Genomic DNA, 20,481 nt, shown 5'->3' on the forward strand with positions numbered 1-20,481 from the left:
CTTGTCAGCTCAGTGAGCAACCCTCCCGTTAATGGCCAACACTCGTGCCACTAGGCTACTGCCCCAGCCTTCTCATGCAGAGCATATTAACACCAACTGAGGTATTTATCAACAACCAATTAACAGACGGCCAGACACGGACAGACCAACACGTAGAAACATACTCACATAGACACCCACACACCCATGCGTGCAAAAACACACACACACACAGACATCCACTCACTCACACATACATACACACAGAGACAAACATTCACAAGGGAACAGAAACATACACACATAGACACCCACACACATGCACACCATCTCTCTTTATGTTACTCTCTCACTGCCCACACACACATTGTTTATCTGTAAGAGTCAGTTTAGGACTTGCATGGAGAGGACTTCAAATGAGTCGAGACAAGCACCATTAACCACTCTTCAGGAGACTGTGTGAGCCTGTTTGTCTGTCTGTGTGTGTTTCTTCTGCGTGTTCTGATGTCTGTGTGTATGAGTTTGTGGTTCTCTTTGTGTGTGTGTGGGGGGGGGGGTGGTATCTATGTGTGTGTGTATGAGTTTGTGTTTGTTTGTATCTGGGGTGTTTATGAGTGTGTGCTTTTGTGCACTAGCTTCCCTTCCTGGCTCTCCCAGACAAACATAGATTCAGAATAAAACAAAAGGACACGAAAGCCTTCTCAAAAGATGGGCCCAGACATTTATTTAGTTGTTATACAGGATTCTTAATGCGCACGGAGACAATGACAAGCGCTTTACACAGTGACCCATCAATCAGCATCGATCTGTAACTGATACTTACCGGGGACTTAAATTCTAAAACTGCACTCGAAAGAACAGCATCTATCCTAGATGTGAAGAAACAGGGCCTAATTTGGACCTGGAATAAACAGGATCTAACCTAGATGTAAAGAAACAGGGCCTAATCTGGACCTGGAATAAGCAGGATCTAACCTAGATGTAAAGAAACAGGGCCTAATCTGGACCTGGAATAAACAGGATCTAACCTAGATGTAAAGAAACAGGGCCTAATCTGGACCTGGAATAAACAGGATCTAACCTAGATGTAAAGAAACAGGGCCTAATCTGGACCTGGAATAAACAGGATCTAACCTAGATGTAAAGAAACAGGGCCTAATCTGGACCTGGAATAAACAGGATCTAACCTAGATTTAAAGAAACAGGTCCCTTATCATGGCCTGAAGAAACAGGGCCTAATCTGGACCTGGAATAAACAAGACCTAACCTGGGCCTGAAGAAATAGGATCTAATCTGAGCCTGAAGGATCTGGACCTGAAGAAATCAATTTGAATCCAGATTTGAAGTAATCTGAGCTAATCTGGACCTGTGGAAACAGGACCTCACCTGGACCTGCCATTTGTCTCATTCTGATGTCAAGTATAGATACGCTGCACTTTAAAAAAAATTTAACTACAATTTAAAGTACATGTTTTATGATGAAAATCTGGGTTGGGCTTACACTGAATGTCTGGATGTCTCAGTTTGACTGGCATGGGTACATCACTAAAACATGGTTTAGGAAAAGAGACTTGCAAATGGAAAATCCTGAACTGCACTGAATTGAATTTGGTATACACGCTGATACAGCCTAATCTATGGTAATCCAGGACAAACGAAGAAACACATTGAAGAGGCTGAGTGCCATGACTAACAGCCTGTAAAACAAACATTACCAGCCCCCTCTTTTCTGCTTCTTTTTAGTCTTTTTAACATGACCATTCTTCCTTGGTCTATATTTTTTTTAAACATAATATTTTCTTATTGCCTCTCTTTTACAACATTCTTTTTCCCCCAAGTTTCTCTTTTTTAATGTCATCAGTTCTTATTGTCTCTTTTCTTTAACATCATCCTTTTGTCCTTATTGTGCCTTCTTTACATGAGCTTTTTTCCCTTTTAAATCGCTCTTCTTTAATCTCATCTCATCTTCCTTGTTTGTTCCTACTTTACAATCCTCCATTCTTCCATTTTTCTCTTTCACTCCTTCCTTCACATTTTGCCTTCATTTCATCTCTTTTCTTTCCTGTAACAACCCTTTATGACAACTGTATTGTTTTGTTTATGTTTTTGACACCACAGAAGCTATATAACTTAATTGTGAAATGCTTGTAAACAGTGGAAAATGTCTATGAAATTAGATTTCATTGTTTGAGGGTTTTTATACATTTGCATTTTTATTGGTCGTAGGCATGTGCTTGCAGCAGTACTGCAAATTGATGTGTGTGTGTGTGTGTACGTGTGTGTGCTTGCGCATGTGTTCATGTCTCATACATTTTAATAATATTATTAGTTTGAAAGGTAAAATCTGTTTTTCTCTTCCACATCAAACTGAATAATTGCTGTCACTAATGGATATTTCAGCAAACTATGCTACCTTGAAGGGATGGCCATAAATGTATATTATAATTTATTTTACACAGACCAGTTCGAAACCAGTTAATTTGAAATCATAATATGTGAAAGGGATTACCGCCTTCCTCTCTTCTATAAATTGTTATGGCGTTAACACCGACATCAGTTTTATCTACTGCCCTCTCTTCCATGCCTCTTTGCTTATCTTATTTTTCCTCAATCTCTCCCTCCTCCTCTCTTTACCTTCTCTATCTCCCGTGTCTCTTATTTCTCACTTTTGCTCACTCTCTTCCTCCTCTCTCGGTCCTTTCTCCGTCACTGTCCTTTGATCCGTCTTTCTCGTCTCTCTCTTCCTGTTCTCCCTATCTCCTTTCTCCCTCTACACTCTATTGGTATTTCTCACCCCTACCTCTCCCCCTATTCTTCCTCTTTATGCAGGTTTTTCGACAAAACCAAGACTTAGTCACCAAGGGAACCAGTTGCGGGTGCCATGACTTGTTGCTGGAGCGACCGTTATCGTAACCCTTTGACAAAGAACACCTAAAATGGGGACTACATTACCAGCCACCATGCGGCAAGCCCAGCTCTAATTTGCCTAGGCAACAACATTTTCGTGACCTACAACTTTTCTGTCACTACTTCCTGCTCTGGCCACACCCCTTCTTTTCCTGTCACCTGACCCGGATTTCAAATATTCTTACTTCCTGTTCCTGATATTCCTCCCCTCCCTTTACATTCTTACTAAGTATTTCCTATCCTCCTAAGACATGACCAGCAGGTTTCTCCACCTCCCCTCTGCGTCCCTCTCCATATCCCTCTCTCCCACCATTTTTCTGTTTTTCCTCCTTCCCCTACTTCTCCTTCTCCAGCTCCCTGGGTTGATCCGGGGGGACTGCTGGCTGATCGAAGGGGATAAGGGCTATGTGTGGCTGGCTATCTGCAGTCAGAACCAGCCCCCGTACGAGACCATCCCCCAGCATATCAATAACACGGTACTGTAATGTTCTATATTGTATGTACAGTTTGTTTCTTGTCAGCCACCAATGAACATCAGTGAAAGTTACGGTATCTACTATCATAGTGATAATAGTGGTTGTTCAGATTTGAGGAGCATCAATATGTACCTTACTTTTTAACCTCTTTAGCTCCTATGACAGCAATCATGGTTTGGCAAAGCTAATGTTACCCAATTTGGCTCTGTATGTTATGATTAGATTAGATTCAACTTAATTGTCATTGAACAAGTACAGTGCAACAAAATGCAGTTAGCATCTAACCAGAAGTGTAAATAGAAGATGGGAGGAACTTTACAAGTCAGGAAATTTACAAGGAAGAGCATCTGCACACATGCTAGCAACATGCTAGTTTGACGAAATGTAAGCTGATATTATAGTGGGTGGACATTTTTCAAGCAAACAAGAATGACTAGCGCACTGTTCTGAGGACTAGTTGAGCTGTTTGTTTTGTAAAGAACACGTTCTTGTCCTATTATCACAACAGGTTCATGACCTGAGGCTGAACGAGAACAAGCTTAAAGCGGTGCTATTCCAGTCCATGTACCGCTTCACTAATCTCACAGACCTCAACCTCACCAAGAACGAGATCTCCTATATAGAGGACGGGGCCTTTGCCCACCAATCAAACCTACAGGTAAGGGGTTTTATTTTGTTGACTATGAAGGATAGGCTGCCGAATGTTGACAATGAAGATCACCTAAAGAGCTCGGATCTTCTCAATGAATGGGTTTTGAGAAGATAGCAAGGAGAAATGATGAGTTAAGGAAATGCCTTCCCAAATTCTTATGGTATTCCCGTTGTGGTCTCCGGTTCCACCAGGTCCTCCAGTTGGGCTACAACAAGCTGACCAACTTGACAGAGGGAATGATGCGTGGTTTGGGCCGTCTGCAGTTGCTCTTCCTCCAGCACAACCTCCTTGAGGTCATCGACAACAAAGCCTTTGAGGAGTCCGCCCCCAGCCTCAGCAGCATTGACCTCTCGTCCAATAAACTGGCCCGAATCGACCCGTCGACGTTCACCGTCATCAACCGACTGATGGTCTGCGAGTTGGCGGGGAACCCGTTCCACTGCGGCTGTGATCTGTACAGTTTCCTTACCTGGCTGGAGGAGTTTAATAACGTGACGCACACCTACGACCGGCTCCAGTGTGAGACCCCTCGTGAAATGTCCCTTTTCCCGCTCCTGAGCCCCATGGCTGGACATGGCCGGAACGCTCGTAGCATGCTGTCCTCTAAGTGCCGGGATGGCATGATCATACCCGGCATCACAACTCAACCTGGCATTGACTGGGACGGCTCCGGGATGGGCCTGGACATCGACAGCCGGTCCGGGCCGTATCACCAGCCGACAGCTTCGTCCACCGCCGACCCCAACTTCAGCCCGAGCATCAAACTCCAGTGGGTTAGTCTATCGGCCGCATCAGTGCTGGTCCAGATCCCTAAACCGTACAGCAAGATGTACGTCCTCGTCCAATACAACCAGACCTTCCACTCCGACGTCCAAAACCTCAAGGAGAAGAAAGAGAAGGTGACGCTGGTGGACCTCAAACCACACACCAACTACACCTACTGCGTCGTGTCGATAAGTAAAAACCAGCGCTTCAACCACACATGCCTGTCCTTTGCCACGAGAGCCGCGGGCCCGGATGACCATCGTGCCAGCCCATCGACCATGACGCACTACATCATGACGATACTTGGGTGTCTCCTTGGGATGGTCATCGTGCTGGGGCTCGTCTACTACTGCCTGAGGAAGCGTCGGATGCAGGAGGAGAAGGAGAAGGCGATTAGCGTGAAGAAGACAATCTTGGAGATGAGGTACAACAAAACGGACACTGCTTTTGATAGATCTGTCAAGTTTCTTGTTGTATTATCGTTCCTTTTGATTATTATTATTATCGCTGTTTTTTTCTCCCAGGTATGGCCCGGAAGCAGCGGCACAGGTGTCCAATGATCCTGCAGCCATGCAGCGTCTCCAAGAGCAGGCCCAAAACCAGGGACACCACGGAGGTCACCTCCACGGAGGAGGTGGTGGTGGTAGTAAATTACCCCCCTCTGCCTCCTCCAGCTCTGGGATGCTCCACGGGTCAGCAAACACCACCTCCTCCCGCCTCTCGACGCTCCCCCAAGTGGAGAAGATGGCCTCGGCATTTGGTGAAGCTATGGCGACCAGTAAAGGAAACTATATGGACGTGAGAACTGGGGGAGGATTATCGGGAGATGGGGGAGGGATGATAATGCGAGGCGGAGGTGGAGAGTCGGCACAGGTGGACATGCGAAGCGTCAGCGGTCGCGGTGAGGACGGAGCCGGCGTCGGCGACGACTCGGACGATGACGACGACGGACACGGCTCTGCATCGGAGATCTCAACGATCGCGATGGAGGTTGACAAAGTCAACCAGATAATTAACAATTGCATCGACGCCCTCAAGCTGGACACCCTTGTCTCTCCGACGACGTCTGGCGATAACCCGACTCCTCCTCCGCCTGCATGTGTCACCTCCCTGTCCCGCAACCTCATCCCCCTCTCCCAAGGCGTTGCTGACACCTGCCAGATTCTCGCCTCCTCCCCTAAAATCCACGCCCCCTATGCTCCCCCTGCGATGACTCCCGTCCCACTCGTCATGCCCCTTTCAGAGCGCCCCGGCATCAGCGGAGGGGGGTTTCTTTCTCCGCCTTACAGGGACCCGCCCCCGGCTAACGCCGTCCGTCCATTACAGAGGCAGCTGAGTGACACAGGAGTGGTGGTCATTGGCGCTGGGAAGAACCGATGTAGCGTGTCCTCGGCCGGGGGCTCCATGAAGAGCACCAGGGTCTTCAGTCTGGATGTGCCAGAGCCCCGAAGCCCAGGGCCCAACTCTTGCCCGCCGTACCCAGAGAAAGGTAGCCCGGTTGGGTGTGGGGAGACCGTGGAGAGGCTCCCCCTGGTGGGTGGAAATGGAAGTGGCGTGGGAGGGGTTTGCGGTGGTAGTGGTGGTGGCGGTGGTGGAAACGGGATGGGTTGTGGTGGCGGCAATGTAATGGGAGGCGGGGTTAATGGAGGCGGGGTGAATGTCAATGGAGGAGGGGTAGGTTGTGGAGCTGGAGGCGGAGTCGGGGGAGGTGGAAATGCGGGTAAGCAGCAACAGCATCATCTTAAAGTCCACCCAGATTATCACTGCTCAGAGCACCGGCACTCCTTCCCCGCGCTTTACTACGAGGGGGCCAACGACTCCCCCTCTCCCTCCGCATCCCAGAAGGCCTCCTTTCTTAAACCCCTGGGACGTACCAAGAGGGACCCTGCTGCCTACTCCCAGCTCTCCCCCTCCCGTCACCAGAACTACTCCGGCTACTCCTCCAGCCCAGAATATTCCTCGGAAAACACCTTGAGGATCTGGGAGAGGTTTCGGCCGTACAAAAAGAGTCCCCGTGATCCTCGTGAAGAGGCCTCATACATTGCCGCGGGTCACGCCTTGCGGAAGAAGGTTCAGTTTGCAAAAGATGAGGACCTCCACGATATCCTTGACTACTGGAAAGGAGTTTCTGCCCAGCAGAAGCTGTGAGAGATGAGGATGAGCCACCCAGAGGAAGACATACAGAAGGTGAAGACAGTGATGAAAATTTCCCAAGATTCTTCAGGAAGTAGTATTTGTGTACTGGAAACCAATCTGAACTCATAAACAGTGAAAGGACCTGAATGACTCCCACGTGGTCTTCCTGGTCTCTTTTTTAACATAATCTGTCTTCTCGTTCTATATCTCATCCCAGGGTAGGTCAGCAGAGGATGTTGGAGGACATTAGTACAAGTTGTAGGAGAGACATTGTGTAGTAGTTGTAATAGTAGCAGCATGACACGGGTTATGGGGGTTTTCTACAGTTCCACAATGGACAGGGTTTCGCAATTCTACAAGGGGTTTTGAACTTGTTCCACAGTTATACAATGGTTCTATAGAGGTTCCATAGTTGGTTCTATTATGGTTCTGTACAGGCTCTACATTTCCCCAGTGGAAATATGGACGCTGTAGAGATTCCAATTCTACACCGGGTTCCACAATGGCTCCACTCTGAACTTCTAAGTGGTTCCAGACTTCTGATTTATTTTGTACCATTTTAGGGAAACGACAGAAATACCAGGAAATCAAACTTCTTCTCCCTGGCACTTCGGTTCTTGCGGGCTACCGGAGACAGCCAAGAGCGCCCGGGCCGATGAGTCATTCAGTCATCACTGCAGAGGCCGTAACTCATTACAACCTATCTCGCTACAAGCACCAGCATTGCTCGGCTTAAACCCCCGTCCCTTAGACAGTCCCACTCATAATCCCATCAATACCCCATTCATTCACTAAACATTCTCTGTGTCCGGAGCGGCACCCTTTTCCCTAGTTACTGCCCTACTCTTGTCCGGTGGCCGTAGGTTTCCCCACGGGCCCCTGGTCTAGAGTTGTCACCGTGTGTAGGAAATGTGACGCCGTTTGAGACGCGAGCAGTCATTCCAGTCCGCGGCCGGCCACCTGCTTCCCTCTTAGCGGCAACGCTCGGCGCGATAACAGGACGAGGGCGAGGAATTAGCGGCGCTTGTCTCCATGTGAATTGACTCGATGTGTTCCTCTTCTGTTTCTCCCATTGGTTCTTCCATGAAGAAGGATGATGGGGGGGGGGTGATAAGGAGGATATGTGAGGAGTAGTGGAGGAGGCTGGGTACGCTAGCGTGGGTGGACACGCAGCACAGGGGGGCATGCGTTTGTGCGTGTGTGCGTGTGTGGGTGTGTGTGTGTAGTTGGCACGCACCAGGCCCTGGAGTCTCTCACTGTGTTTAGTAGGGCCGTGCTTATCGATTGGAAACACCTACTCGTGCTTTACAGAGCGTGGCGGCTGTTTGTCTCTCCCATTTTTTTCTGTCCTTCATCTCCCTCGCCTACTTCCAAATCAGCCATGTGGATTGAGCAGACACATTGCACTTACAAAGCAAGCAAGGAGAAAGGGACGTTGGCACACACACAGACGCACGCACACACACACACACACACACACACACACAACCTCAAAGATTACTGTGAAGTAAGCCAATTTCTGGACTTACCTGCTGCCACTTCCCTGGTGTCAACCCAATTTCTTAGTTACAGGTATAGCAACATTTTCTTTTCCTAAAGAAGGCAAAGCTTCCTTCAAGGGAATATTTAAATTAGCATTTCAATAGTGCTAGTCATGCAAAAATCACTTTAGGGTAGGTTAGGAGAGAGAGAACGAGAGACCTCATTAACGTAGGTAATAAAATCATGTCGGTGTCAAGGTAAAGCACCTAGAAGAGCACAAACACACAGCCACTCGCACATTTTCTAAAGTTACCGCTGAAATTAAAATAGTTGGCATAAGCTGATGTTTAGTAAGCTAAACGTTTAGAGGGACCATGGTCTTGTTTCAGACAAAAATGCCTGCAGCTGCAGTTTCTATAAGAGAGAGAAATCGAGGGATGGATGGTTTTCTATGGAAAGCCCTTCAAAGAGAAATGAGACGTTATGATGTCCCAGAGCTGTCAATTTAAGCAGGTTAATGTTTGGCTATTATCCATGTTGGCAGCAAACATTAAATACAAGAAACTGAACACTATACATTGTGTTAAGATACCAGCCTATGGTACATTTCCTAGGCCATTGCTCTGGTCCACATTCACACATGTAAGGGGTCAGAGGTCACATTCTTCATTAGCCACTTAGAGAGGTATTCCTTCATTTTTATAAAAAATGTTGCCCAGTCGTTCGTCCTGATTGGACGTCGGGGCCAGGTCCGATAATGACCGTTCGCCTCCCGGGCTCACCTGACTGGCTGTGAGGAGCTTATCAGCACTACACAGCGTCTCGCAGCCTCCCAGGATGGCCTACGTCTAGGCCCACTGGACACAGTAGACGATTTATTAGATTTAAATCTAGCGAGGTTTTCGACCTAATGCAGTGTGGGATTCTGTGTAATGCGTAAAAGCAGTCTGAGAGTCCTGGCCCTCATTTAGTACTTACTATTGACTCCTCAGTTGACTCCCCTACGAAATCACTCATAGAGACACCCGTTTCTGCACTCTGTCACTTCTGCTGGCTAATATAACATAAGTACTAAGCACCCCACCACCCCCACCCCCAAACACACAAAAAAACAATAAAAAACATCTAATTAATTAACTCACCTCTCTAGTTTTCTCATCACTTCCTTCCTTCCCTCTGCCCTTGTCCTCTTTAATGGTCCAAATTAATGAGTCATTTGTAGAGGACTGGCTGCGTCCCGAATGATACTGTTCCCTGTTTAGTGTGCCTTCCTTGACCGGGGCGGGTAGGTTTCCCACAGGGCTCCGGACAGAAGCAGCACACTATGTAGGGTGTAGTTTGGGTCACGCCACCAGAAGTCAGGGACAAAGAGTTGAGGTCGTGGGAACCATGCTGATATGCTGATATTATTAACTCTGCCAGATTGAAGGGTTGATTGAAATGAATCACTGTCTCTCTCCCCCACTCTCTCCCCCTCTCATTTCCTCTCACTTTCACCCTCATTCTCCCCTCTCTCTTTCCCCCACATTCTTTTTCTCCCTCAATCAGCATGGTGCTCCATTTTTCCGGTTGTTCTCTCTGTTGACTGTTTCTCTCCTTGTCACCCTCTCTCTCCACCAGTCTCTCAGTTTAGGTAACATAGTGACCCATGACCCATGCTTATATTTCCTAACATTAACCTCTGCCATAAAAACCTTTAGATATTTATGTGAAATGCGGCCTTATTTAACTTTAAAATATTCCAGCAGAAGGAAAAAAGGCGTTCCCTTTGCATTACAACGCCCCAACACTGTCTCTTAAGGAATGTGGTTAACTTTAAAAAAAAATTCTGACTGTGAGGGGGCACTAGCCTGTGGCAATAGATGACTGAGATGGTGTTCGTTAGGGCCTTGTTCCTATTCGTCTCTGTGACCTACAAAATGGCCTGCTCACGGAACTATTTCTGACCAAAAGATTCCATTCCGACGCTTTATCGTGCACAAGCCGTCTACGGGAATGTGCATGTCGAGGGGTCTTGCCCGTCGTTTTCCAGGGAGTGCATGTCGATATGTACCAACTCGTGATCACACTGCTCTGCAGATCAACAACGAGTCACGACTGGCCACGCCACTATAGCAATACAGAAACACTGACAATCCATGAAACCTCATTTGGGTGGACAAACCAACCCCGGGGCGCTCTTTCTGACAAACCTCCACCTCCCGAGTAAAGCCCCTCTCGGTTTCTCGTTTTCATCCCCCTTGATTAAAAACCACCGGTATGTCTGAGACACGGAAGTGCAGGTAAATATGCTAACCGATTTATATTGAATTAGCCCTCAAGGGCGAACGGCACTCCGCGGTACTGAACCCGTTCCCTCTGTAAAGGCAATACCTGCAGTACGTTCCAACAAATGGAGAAAGAAATAACACGGCGGTAATAAAGAACACAACCTCCGGTCCGGGCCCTACGTCTCTAGCCATCAGTAATAACGGCATTAGCTCGAGATAGATATTGCTGATTTTCCCCTTATTACTCCCTGGGCTGCCACTGTTGTCTCATAACTCATATCTAAGTGTTTTACAAATGGAATTACAATGTTTATTAGTCACCCTAAATGCGCGTAGACATCGAGGCTTCTTGGTAATTCGATGGTTGTCTTCCGTCTGGAATGTAGACTTCGACTACAGACCAAACGGAAAAGAAAATGGTCAAATCAATGTGTCGTGTGTATTGCATTGTTCCCATGTTAAACAGCCGGGTTTCAATGCGCTTTAATTGGTCCCGTGATGGAGGACAAAAATTGCTCCATCTATCTCTTCTTCGCCTTTCTGCGCTTTCCTCCTCATTTGTCTACAAAAGGCGAAGAGGTCGCAAAAGTCTGATCTTTGACCGCCGCACAGTACAACAATGTATGTCTATTTGTCCTTGGGGATCGGGGTTTAGCGCACATCAGGGTTTTTCAAACCTTCTTGAAGAGCCATCGACATGTTTTTGTCTCCACACCAACCACAACTGATTCATATTGTCAACTAAACAGCAAATGTTTGAAGACAGGAATAAGGTGAGCTACTAGACGATGAATGAATGAAGATTGTTCATTAAGGCTATTCTAGGACATCTGTCTCACTTCCTCTATCGTCTGTGTAGTAGTTTAAGGCTTACAATGAAAATGTACAAATTGCTGGGCGTTTGAGGGTTTGAAAAGCCACCCGTGTACAGCCGTGATTTATAAATAGTGCTGTTCTGAAGTATAACACTTGCGAGTTAACAATACCAAATGTTTCTCGCCAATATTTCCCTCATCAAATAGATAATCAACCTCAGGCCAGTACTTGTTCCCAACCTCTGGTCTATACTCTTGATCCCTCTGGGATATCACTTTTAGTTTTGTTCTATGTTGCCGTTCTTTGCTTAGTAACAAAGTGGTAGCTAGAGTAGGTTGGCAACAAGAGACAAGAACAAAGCGTCTGTATGTGTATAAACATTTGCATATGACTTTTTCTTCCCCCAAAGCATACTTCATGGGGGGTTTATTGCATTGTAGATTCTTATTATTATTATATATTTTTTTTTATTGTTTGTTGTTTGGGGAGCCTCCATTTTGCTGCATTTATTCTCGACTTTTGAACTTGAAGTTAGTATGTTTCCATTCTTGATATATAACCCATTGATTGTTCAAGAGAATACATTTTGTCAAATTTCTGAGTGTAGCTTTAAAGGTTATTGAGAACACAAATCAATAGTTGCAGTACAAAATGGTAGAAAAAACCCTGATTGCCTCTCTGTGGATTTACAGTCGCTCTCAAACTAAAGCTCTTTCTGTGAATCTGGATGCACGAAATGGCTCCCAGGAAACCATAATGGCGGCTCTTTGTACTCATATAATTAAACTTGGATCCATACGGTTGAGATGTGCAATGCAATGTCATATGGAACACCTATACCAGGGGAATATTACTATTACAGTATAAACAACAAATGTTACTGCACACACACGCACACATGCATAAACACACATACACACCACACTGGTGGATTTGGATACCGGAGAGCAACTGTGACAAATTCGACGCGCGACCAACAAACTATATATTTAAAAATGAATATATACGTGTTTATATAGATTTTAGATACACAACGAACAATGGACGAATGCAAATCTGACGACGCACACAAGGAACATCCCACACACACACACACACACACATTGACCAACAACACATAAGATACGTACACCCACACAATTTCACACGTACACGAAGACACAATGAACCGAGTAGTTCTGGCGCTATCGTTTACACACACTAATGTCTTTATAAGTTCCGGAGAAACACAAGGAAAATGAGGGAATATGGATGAGAACAATGGAACCAAGCATCTGTAAAGAAAAGTGTATGAGCTTTACATTTTTTTTTTTTTTTACAGTTTAATTTTATTTCTATGTCACAATTGTGTGTTCAATTAGGGGCTGGTTGCACCATTTGGTACCAAGTGGGCCTTAACTCTGCGGCTGGTATATGTTGCTTGTATGTCAGACCTACATGCTAGTGTGATGGGTCTAATAAGAGTGATAGATGTGAAGGTGAATCCTAGAGTGGAAGGTATAATGCAAAAGGTTACTATGGTGGGTTTAGCATGCATACAGTAAAGATGAGCTACCAACACCACATGTTGGCTACGCCACATATATTTAGACCAAATAAAACCAATGTAGAATGAGTGAAATATTTTTTTTATATATATATATAAATGTACAGACTTGTTGGCTTTCATTTGGTTGGGAGGTCTGAATTTAGCGTAAAACCTTTCCCCGCGCAATGATTTCACACCTGGCTTCAAATGTACCATAACGCTTAACATGTCATTCAATGAAATTAATTTAATCCAGTCGTTTCTTTCGGATCCATCTACTTGTCGTGAAAATAAAATGTAAGAAAAAGTATTAATGATGGGCTACGCAAACGCTAGAAGTGCCGCGACGATGGTGACGGATATTAATTGGTGCTACTTAGCCGAGATGACGCTGTTTCATAATCGCACAGGGCTAACCCTGGCCTTAGCTACAACTAGTCCCATATTCGGCTGGTGCCGCCGGTGACAATTTTGAACACAAAGTGGAACTTAGCAACACCTAGCCTTTGCTAGAAACCTTTTTTTACAGCCAACTGGTGCGACCAGGCCCAAGAGCTTGTTGTTGTTGACAGACGAATCCTTTGTTTTTCAGGGGTGGGATGTTGAATTTGCTTCTGTTGTCCGGTCTAAAAAGTACAATAGAGTTACGGTATATTTAACTCCACAGAAACATGGTAAATTGAAGCTGGTAAATGTACTCATGTACCCTTCTGAATAGCTTTACGAGCCATCAGACTTTCTATCACCGGTCTCTGCACCTTGACTCTGAGGGGAAACCTTGAGTGTGTGAACATGAGAACACAAACAAACAAGCAGTCACGCTCGCTCACACTCAAGCACACATTTTCCTATTGAGCTTGATGTTGAAGGACTGATTACGCCCTTGTCAAAATTCTCCGTAGTCAATAATGCCTTTGCCATGAATCGTGTTGGATTGTACAATATGTACGTGCGCGTGCGTGCGTGTGTGTGGGCAGGGGGGGGGGTGTTTCTCAAATTTGTTTGACAGGTTTGAATTGCCTGCTTTCTGTTGCCTTTGTGAAATTGAATTGCCCTTTAGACAATGGAGGTGGAATTAATATTATGCAGTGTGTGTGTGTGTGCACGTGCGTGCACATGTGTGTATGTGAAGGGGTTTTTCACTGACAATATGACAAGTTCTCACAGTCTCACGTCAGAGAATTATATGCGTGTATATTAGTTAACCGAAGGCATGTGCCCAACGCAAGAAAAACCACACTGGTGTGAGAGTGTGCACAGATTAACGTTTGTGTGCGAATTTGAGGGTTGGGTTATAAGTTGAGGCATTTAGTCCAAGTGGTTAAGTTAAGGGTCACGATTTTGCGTAGCACTGAACTAATGAGTGGTCGGCACCTTCTCGGCTGGAGTACGCTTTCGTCCCGAGCTGTTCGCTAATGACGGTTATAGCACACTGTGTTTCAAGGCGATTCCCAACGTTCAGGCGAGTCAAGCCTAACTTGGACTGGATGCTGGGGAGACCTTCCTGCAAAATAACCACTGGTGTCGGGTGGATTAGTTCCGCTTGAGCAGGCCTGGGAAATAAAAAGACAGCCAGTGTCATGATGGAGCGTGTTTGTGTGTGTTCGTGTGTGTGAGTTTCAGTGAGCTAACTGACATATTGGAAGAGCCTGCAGATAGAAAGCAGATTAATTAAAAAGCTTTACAGACACACACACACACACACACACAAACACAGAAAAACAGACAGACGTCATTGCCTCATTAAAAAGGAACAGACCCTTCTGAGTTATATAACGCAGTCCCCAATTCACACAGACACACACAATGGCAGACGCACACACCTAAACGCTCTGTCATACAGTTGTCACCTGCTGTTCTCCCACAGCCCGATGCAGAGTTCTTCCTCATCCATTTGAGGGCCCTCACGTCTGGGCATGGATATGTCGGCACATCCCAGAATCTCCTAAATGCATTGGCAACGTTACCTCCCCAGATATAGCATATTTTTTTGCGCTAGTGCTACGTGTTGCCTCACAGTGTGGCATCGTGCGCTAACCAAACCCTGTCCCTTCAGTCACGGTAGGCAGGGCCAAGAAGAACGTGGCACCCAATTCCTAATGGGTTCTGGTGGAAAGTGTGGAGAAATTGAAGAGGGATGAGAAGAGAGTGAAGGGGGATTAAAAGGAAGGAATGTGTCAAGAGGATTGACCGGAGAGTGAAGAAACACCTTGAATGGCCGGCATGTTTACTCAAAGAAAGGTGCACAAAAGATCATCGATAAAACTTTAAAAACGCTCCCACTCACTGCGGATATACATGTCTCCCAATGCTATATAGGTGGGTTTCTGCCCAACCTACCAGCCAGCTGTCCTTCGGGTTTCTTCTTTATGGAGCTAACTTGGTCACTGACTATTTGGATCATCCTCCGGTCTCCAGGCAGGAGTTCCCCTGGAGCTGAATCACCATGCAGACACCCAGGCTGCCCAGCCACCCTGATGAGGTCGAGTGGCTTTAGGTGCCTGGCAGGGTTGGTAGTGCCTGGAGCTCCGAACAATGGCTTCTCCGGCTGCGCCGCTAAGAATCATGGAGAAGACACTCACCCACTAAACCCCACCGGAGAGAACCCTGACTGGATCTCTGACTGTGACCAATCGGGGTGGTGTCTGGTTGTGACCCAGTTGCGTTTATTGAAATCCCTGTTTATTGCACACTCATTAGCTGCTCCAAGTGGGGTTGTCAGAAGACATTAGACATTTGGCACAGTGCCAAACGGTTAAACACAAAGATCATTTGGATACTAAATAATTAACTACGTAGTCAAATAATGTTAGCCTCTGAGCTGAGGCATATAGGATTTACTTCCATTCTGTACTCAGTTTGATCATCCTCCCAAAGATTTTACAGATAAATGATATATTTTAACGTATTTATTAAATATCATTTGCAGTTTTTCAATACTATCGTTCAATACTGAAACAACAATAACAAAACTCTTCCCACAGTCTGCATTTCTGAAACGCGTATTTGCCAAACAGTTAATCTCACCTCCAAAATTCACTAAAACCACCAAAACAAGCTTGTTCCACCAAAACACTGGCAACCATTCTCACTCAGAAACACAGATTGTCACTCATAACACACTGACCTAAAAAACACTAACAGGGATCATTACATATATGACAAACTTTTATCTTGTAGGTTTTTACAATTATTTGTCACATAAATCAGTATTTGATCATAGAATTAAAAAAAACCCTCACTTTGTTGACTGTACTAATGTATACAGAACAAGAATGAATCAGAAATGCAGCAATTTGAAGGAATATCCTTAATTTTTTCTACATCTTTGCATATAGTAAATTATGCTTTTGAAAAATAATAAGTTCAAACAAAAAAAAAAATCACCCAAATTCCAGGGCTGCAACAATAACCAACAAACATCAACAAGTATAGTATAATCACTAGCCTCTCTGTATTGTAGGGGCCTATGAATGTTTGGGGTAACAGCAAACCATCATTGGACAGTGCTGCACACATTGTGATGTTAGCTCTTCTCTGGCCTTGGACATCCATGGTGGCTCTCTGACCAATCACATTTCCCCCCCTGCGGCGTGTTTTTGCCGGGTTGAATCCAGCTTCATCCATAAAGATGAATTGATGTGCAGTTTGATGGGCTACCATCTCCATTACTCTCTAAGAATACAGTTAATCCATAGTTATATAGTACTTTACATTACAGTGTTGTGAAAAAGTGTTTGCCCCCTTCCTGATTCCTTTTTTTTTGCATGCTTGTCACACTTAAATGTGTCAGATCATGAAACAAATTAAAATATTAGTCAAAGATAACACAAGTAAACACAAAATGCAGTTTTTAAATGTGGGTTGTTATTATTAAGGTAAAACTAAATCCAAACCTACATGGCCCTGTGTGAAAAAGTGTTTGCCCCCCCTGTTATAACATAACTTAACTGTGGTTTATCACACCTGAGTTCAATTTCTCTAGCCACACCCCGCCCTGATTAATGCCACACCTGTCCTCAATCAAGAGATCACTGAAATAGGACCTGCCCGACAAAGAGAAGTAGACCAAAAGATTTTCAAAAGCTAGACATCATGTCGAGAGCCAAAGAAATTCAGGAACAAATGAGAAAAAGTAATTGAGATCTATCAGTCTGGAAAAGGTTATAAAGTCATTTCTAAAGCTTTGGGACTCCAGCGAACCACAGTGAGAGCCGTTATCCACAAATGGTGAAAACATGAAACAGTGGTGAACCTTCCAAGGAGTTACCCCAAGAGCACAGCGACGACTCATCCAAGAGGTCACAAAAGACCCCACAACAACATCCAAAGAGCTGCAGGCCTCACTTGCCTCAGTTAAGATCAGTGTTCATGACTCCACCATAAGAAAGAAATGGCCTGCATGGCAGAGTTCCAAGATGAAAAAATTACATTAAGGCTTGTCTCATTTTTGCCAGAAAACATCTTGATGATCCCCAAGACTTTTGGGAAAATACTCTGTGGACTGACGAGACAAAAGTTGAACTTTTTGGAAGGTGTGAGTCCCAATACATAAAAGTAACATCGCATTTCAGAAAAAGAACATCATAGCAACAGTAAAATATGGTGCCGGCAGTGTTATGGTCTGGGCCTGTTTTGCTGCTTCAGCACCTGGAAGACTTGCTGTGATAAATGGAACCATGAATTCTGCTGTCTTCCAAAAATCCTGAGGGAGAATGTTCGGCCATGTTTTGGTGACCTCAAGCTGAAACGAACTTGGGTTCTGCAGCAGGACAATAATCCAAAAACACACCAGCAAGTCCACCTCTGGCGGGGAAAAAATCAGGACTTTGGAGTGGCCTAGTCAAAGTCCTGACCTGAATCCTATTGAGATGATGTGGCGTGACCTTAAAAAGGCAGTTCATGCTCGAAAACACTCCAGTGTGGCTGAATTACAACAATTCTGCAAAGATGAGTGGGCCAAAATTCCTCCACAGCGTTGTAAAAGACTCAAGTTATCGCAAACGCTTGATTGCAGTTGTTGCTGCCAAGGGTGGCCCAACCAGTTATTAGGCTATTACTTTTTCACACAGGGCCATGTAGGTTTGGATTCCCTTGTTTTCCCTTAATAATAACGACCTTCATTTCAAAACTGCATTTTGTGTTTACTTGTGTTATCTTTGACTAATATTTAAATTTGTTTGATGATCTGAAACATTCAAGTGTGACAAACATGCAAAAAAATAAGGAATCAGGAAGGGGGCAAACACTTTTTCACAACACTGTATGTCTAAATGTGTATTAACCCTGTTTGGTTACTGAACAGACATCTTACCTGGTTATATTGATACTGGAGTTCTTTCACATATTCGCAGTTTCTCCCAAAGGTGTACCACACTTGGGTCGGTTTTCAGTTGAAACTGCAATCAACTGTGTTCAGATTGACTAAATATTCTAACATTATTAACATTTTCTTTATATTTCAATGTGGTTACTTCAGAAATGCACACCAGTTTCCAACATTCGGTTTTGAATGTGTTTTTAACAGTTTTGAGAACAGTGTGTAAGCATTCGAGAAATCATGTGCAGTGAATATATTTTTTTGTAGATGGCGGATTATGAATGAGAAAAAGAGTTCATGGATTTGGGAAAACGTGTTTGTTGAATGCATTTTGTGTGAAGGCAATGGGAATTTCTTTCACAGTTTGGTTCACATACACGTCGGTTTTGCTGACTGTGTGAAGAGTTTTGTTAATGTGACTTCTGTATTGTTTCGATGCTTGTTAGCAATCGAGAAAAACTGTAATAACCCAAATTCGCACTCCAAGCCCTTCTGGAATATTCCATGTTATGTTTAATGACATTACTGTCTTTCCCTCGCTTTCCCTCTCCCTATGTCTCTCGGTTACACGAGAGAGTTAAATATAAAAAACAACAACAGCAGCTCTGTGCCATTTAAATAACAATTGTATGACAATGAAATGCTCAAAAACACCATCTGAGGGAACTGTCTGTGCTGGTCCCCTACGCAGCATCAACGTGGCCTTGCTGAAAAAGCCCAGAAACCGATTTATTACAAAAAATAGAAATAACTATAAATATGTCTAGGCGAAATGGAAGACATTCCCAGTGTTCTGTTGCAGAGAGACGAAGGGGAGGAGAGAGCGTGTGTTTGTGCGTTGTCGCAGTGTTCCATCTCACAGTGAGGGGGGTGGGGTCAGAGACTCAGAGTGATGTCACACTGTGGTCTGGGTTGCCGGGCGATCGATCACGCAACACTCCGTGTTTGGAACAGTGATGGGTCACTGTAGGTGGTGGGTGTAAGAACTCCAGGCTACTTTAATTGCCTTTCTGGTGTGTGTGTGTGCGCGCGTGTGTGTGTGTGTCCTCAAGAGTGCGTGTAGGCACGCATGCAAATGTGTGTGAAGAACAACATTAGGAATTAACTATGGCCCTTGGTGGTTGAGTGGGCATAGACACTGCTACGGTCTCTCTTTTAATGACCTCTAGGCTAGGAAGAGGGGAGGGGGGTGTGGGAGGGAGAGAAGGCATGAGGGAGAAAGGGAAGGATGGGGAGAGATATGGAGGTAAAGGAAAGACGTGAGAGATGATGAGAGGGGGCCGGAGGGAGGGCGAGGGAGGACTGATGAGAGGGCAGGAGTTAGAGGAGTGATGAGAGGGAGGGCTGCTGGGAGAAAGAGAGGAGAAAGCGAAGGCATGGAGGATATGAGTATAAACTGGGAGAGAGTGCTCAGATGAAACACAGACAGGCTACTTCAGACTATTTAGTTCACTGTTTTTGCTTGCCTTACGACAGACAAACGTCAAATGAACGTCTAATATAGCACTTTGCCTCGCTTTTGACGGAAGAAAATAAACCGCAAGCCCCTGAAGACCGTTGTTCTGGCCTTGTGGAGTGGAAAAGCGGCGCTGTTGGCCGTGGTTCAAATAGCTGAGTACGGTGCTACGATTGGTAACTACAGTAGATGTTCTTTGGTTCTCTCTCCCTCAGTCCCCCAGCTTCACAACAGCATCTCGCCCTGCAGCGCACCAGCTAGCTGCAGAGAACTACTGGGGAGAGAGAGGAGAAAAACACCATCTAGCTACTGCCGACTAATGCTGCGCGTGATAATAGATAGCTACTGAAACCCAGTGTTGAGAGATAACGAGAAGAAAAAAAACAGGTACATATAGATACCTCTGGACAGAGATGGAGGAGAGGGGAGGAGTGGCAGAGAGGGTCTATCTACTGAGACACCACGTTTGAATTATACCATGGAACTAGAGGAGAAGAAGGAGCGCGCTGACGGTTGAGGAGGAGCAAGAGTTGGATGTAGAGGTAGTGGTGAGAGGAAGGAGCAACAGAGCAGCCAGCTATTCTGACCCAGTCTGGAGGAAATGTGTAGGCTGATGGGAGAGAGAGGAGGCAGGGAGAAAGAGGGGAGGAGGCAGGGAGTGAGAGAGGAGAGGAGGCAGGGAGAGAGAGGAGAG

The 20,481-nt window shown here is 45.3% G+C and overlaps 1 protein-coding gene across 4 annotated transcripts in view; it reads left to right on the forward strand.

Moving 5' to 3' along the window:
• The window catches only part of elfn2a (extracellular leucine-rich repeat and fibronectin type III domain containing 2a), a 144,403-nt gene that overhangs the window by 120,754 nt on the left and 3,168 nt on the right, over positions 1-20,481 (forward strand). For 3 of the 4 annotated variants that reach the window (XM_029122384.2, XM_029122383.2, XM_034294356.1), the window contains 4 exons: positions 2,809-3,362; positions 3,871-4,020; positions 4,206-5,203; positions 5,304-6,966. In XM_029122384.2, the coding sequence (XP_028978217.1) occupies positions 3,138-3,362; positions 3,871-4,020; positions 4,206-5,203; positions 5,304-6,927 (2,997 nt within the window). In that variant the 5' untranslated portion in view covers positions 2,809-3,137 and the 3' untranslated portion in view covers positions 6,928-6,966. The remainder of the gene's footprint in view (positions 1-2,808; positions 3,363-3,870; positions 4,021-4,205; positions 5,204-5,303; positions 6,967-20,481) is intronic. The other variant, XM_029122385.2, reaches the window with a different exon arrangement.

This window comes from Esox lucius, chromosome 9 (genome assembly GCF_011004845.1).
Source record: "Esox lucius isolate fEsoLuc1 chromosome 9, fEsoLuc1.pri, whole genome shotgun sequence".
Taxonomy (NCBI): Eukaryota; Metazoa; Chordata; class Actinopteri; order Esociformes; family Esocidae; genus Esox; species Esox lucius.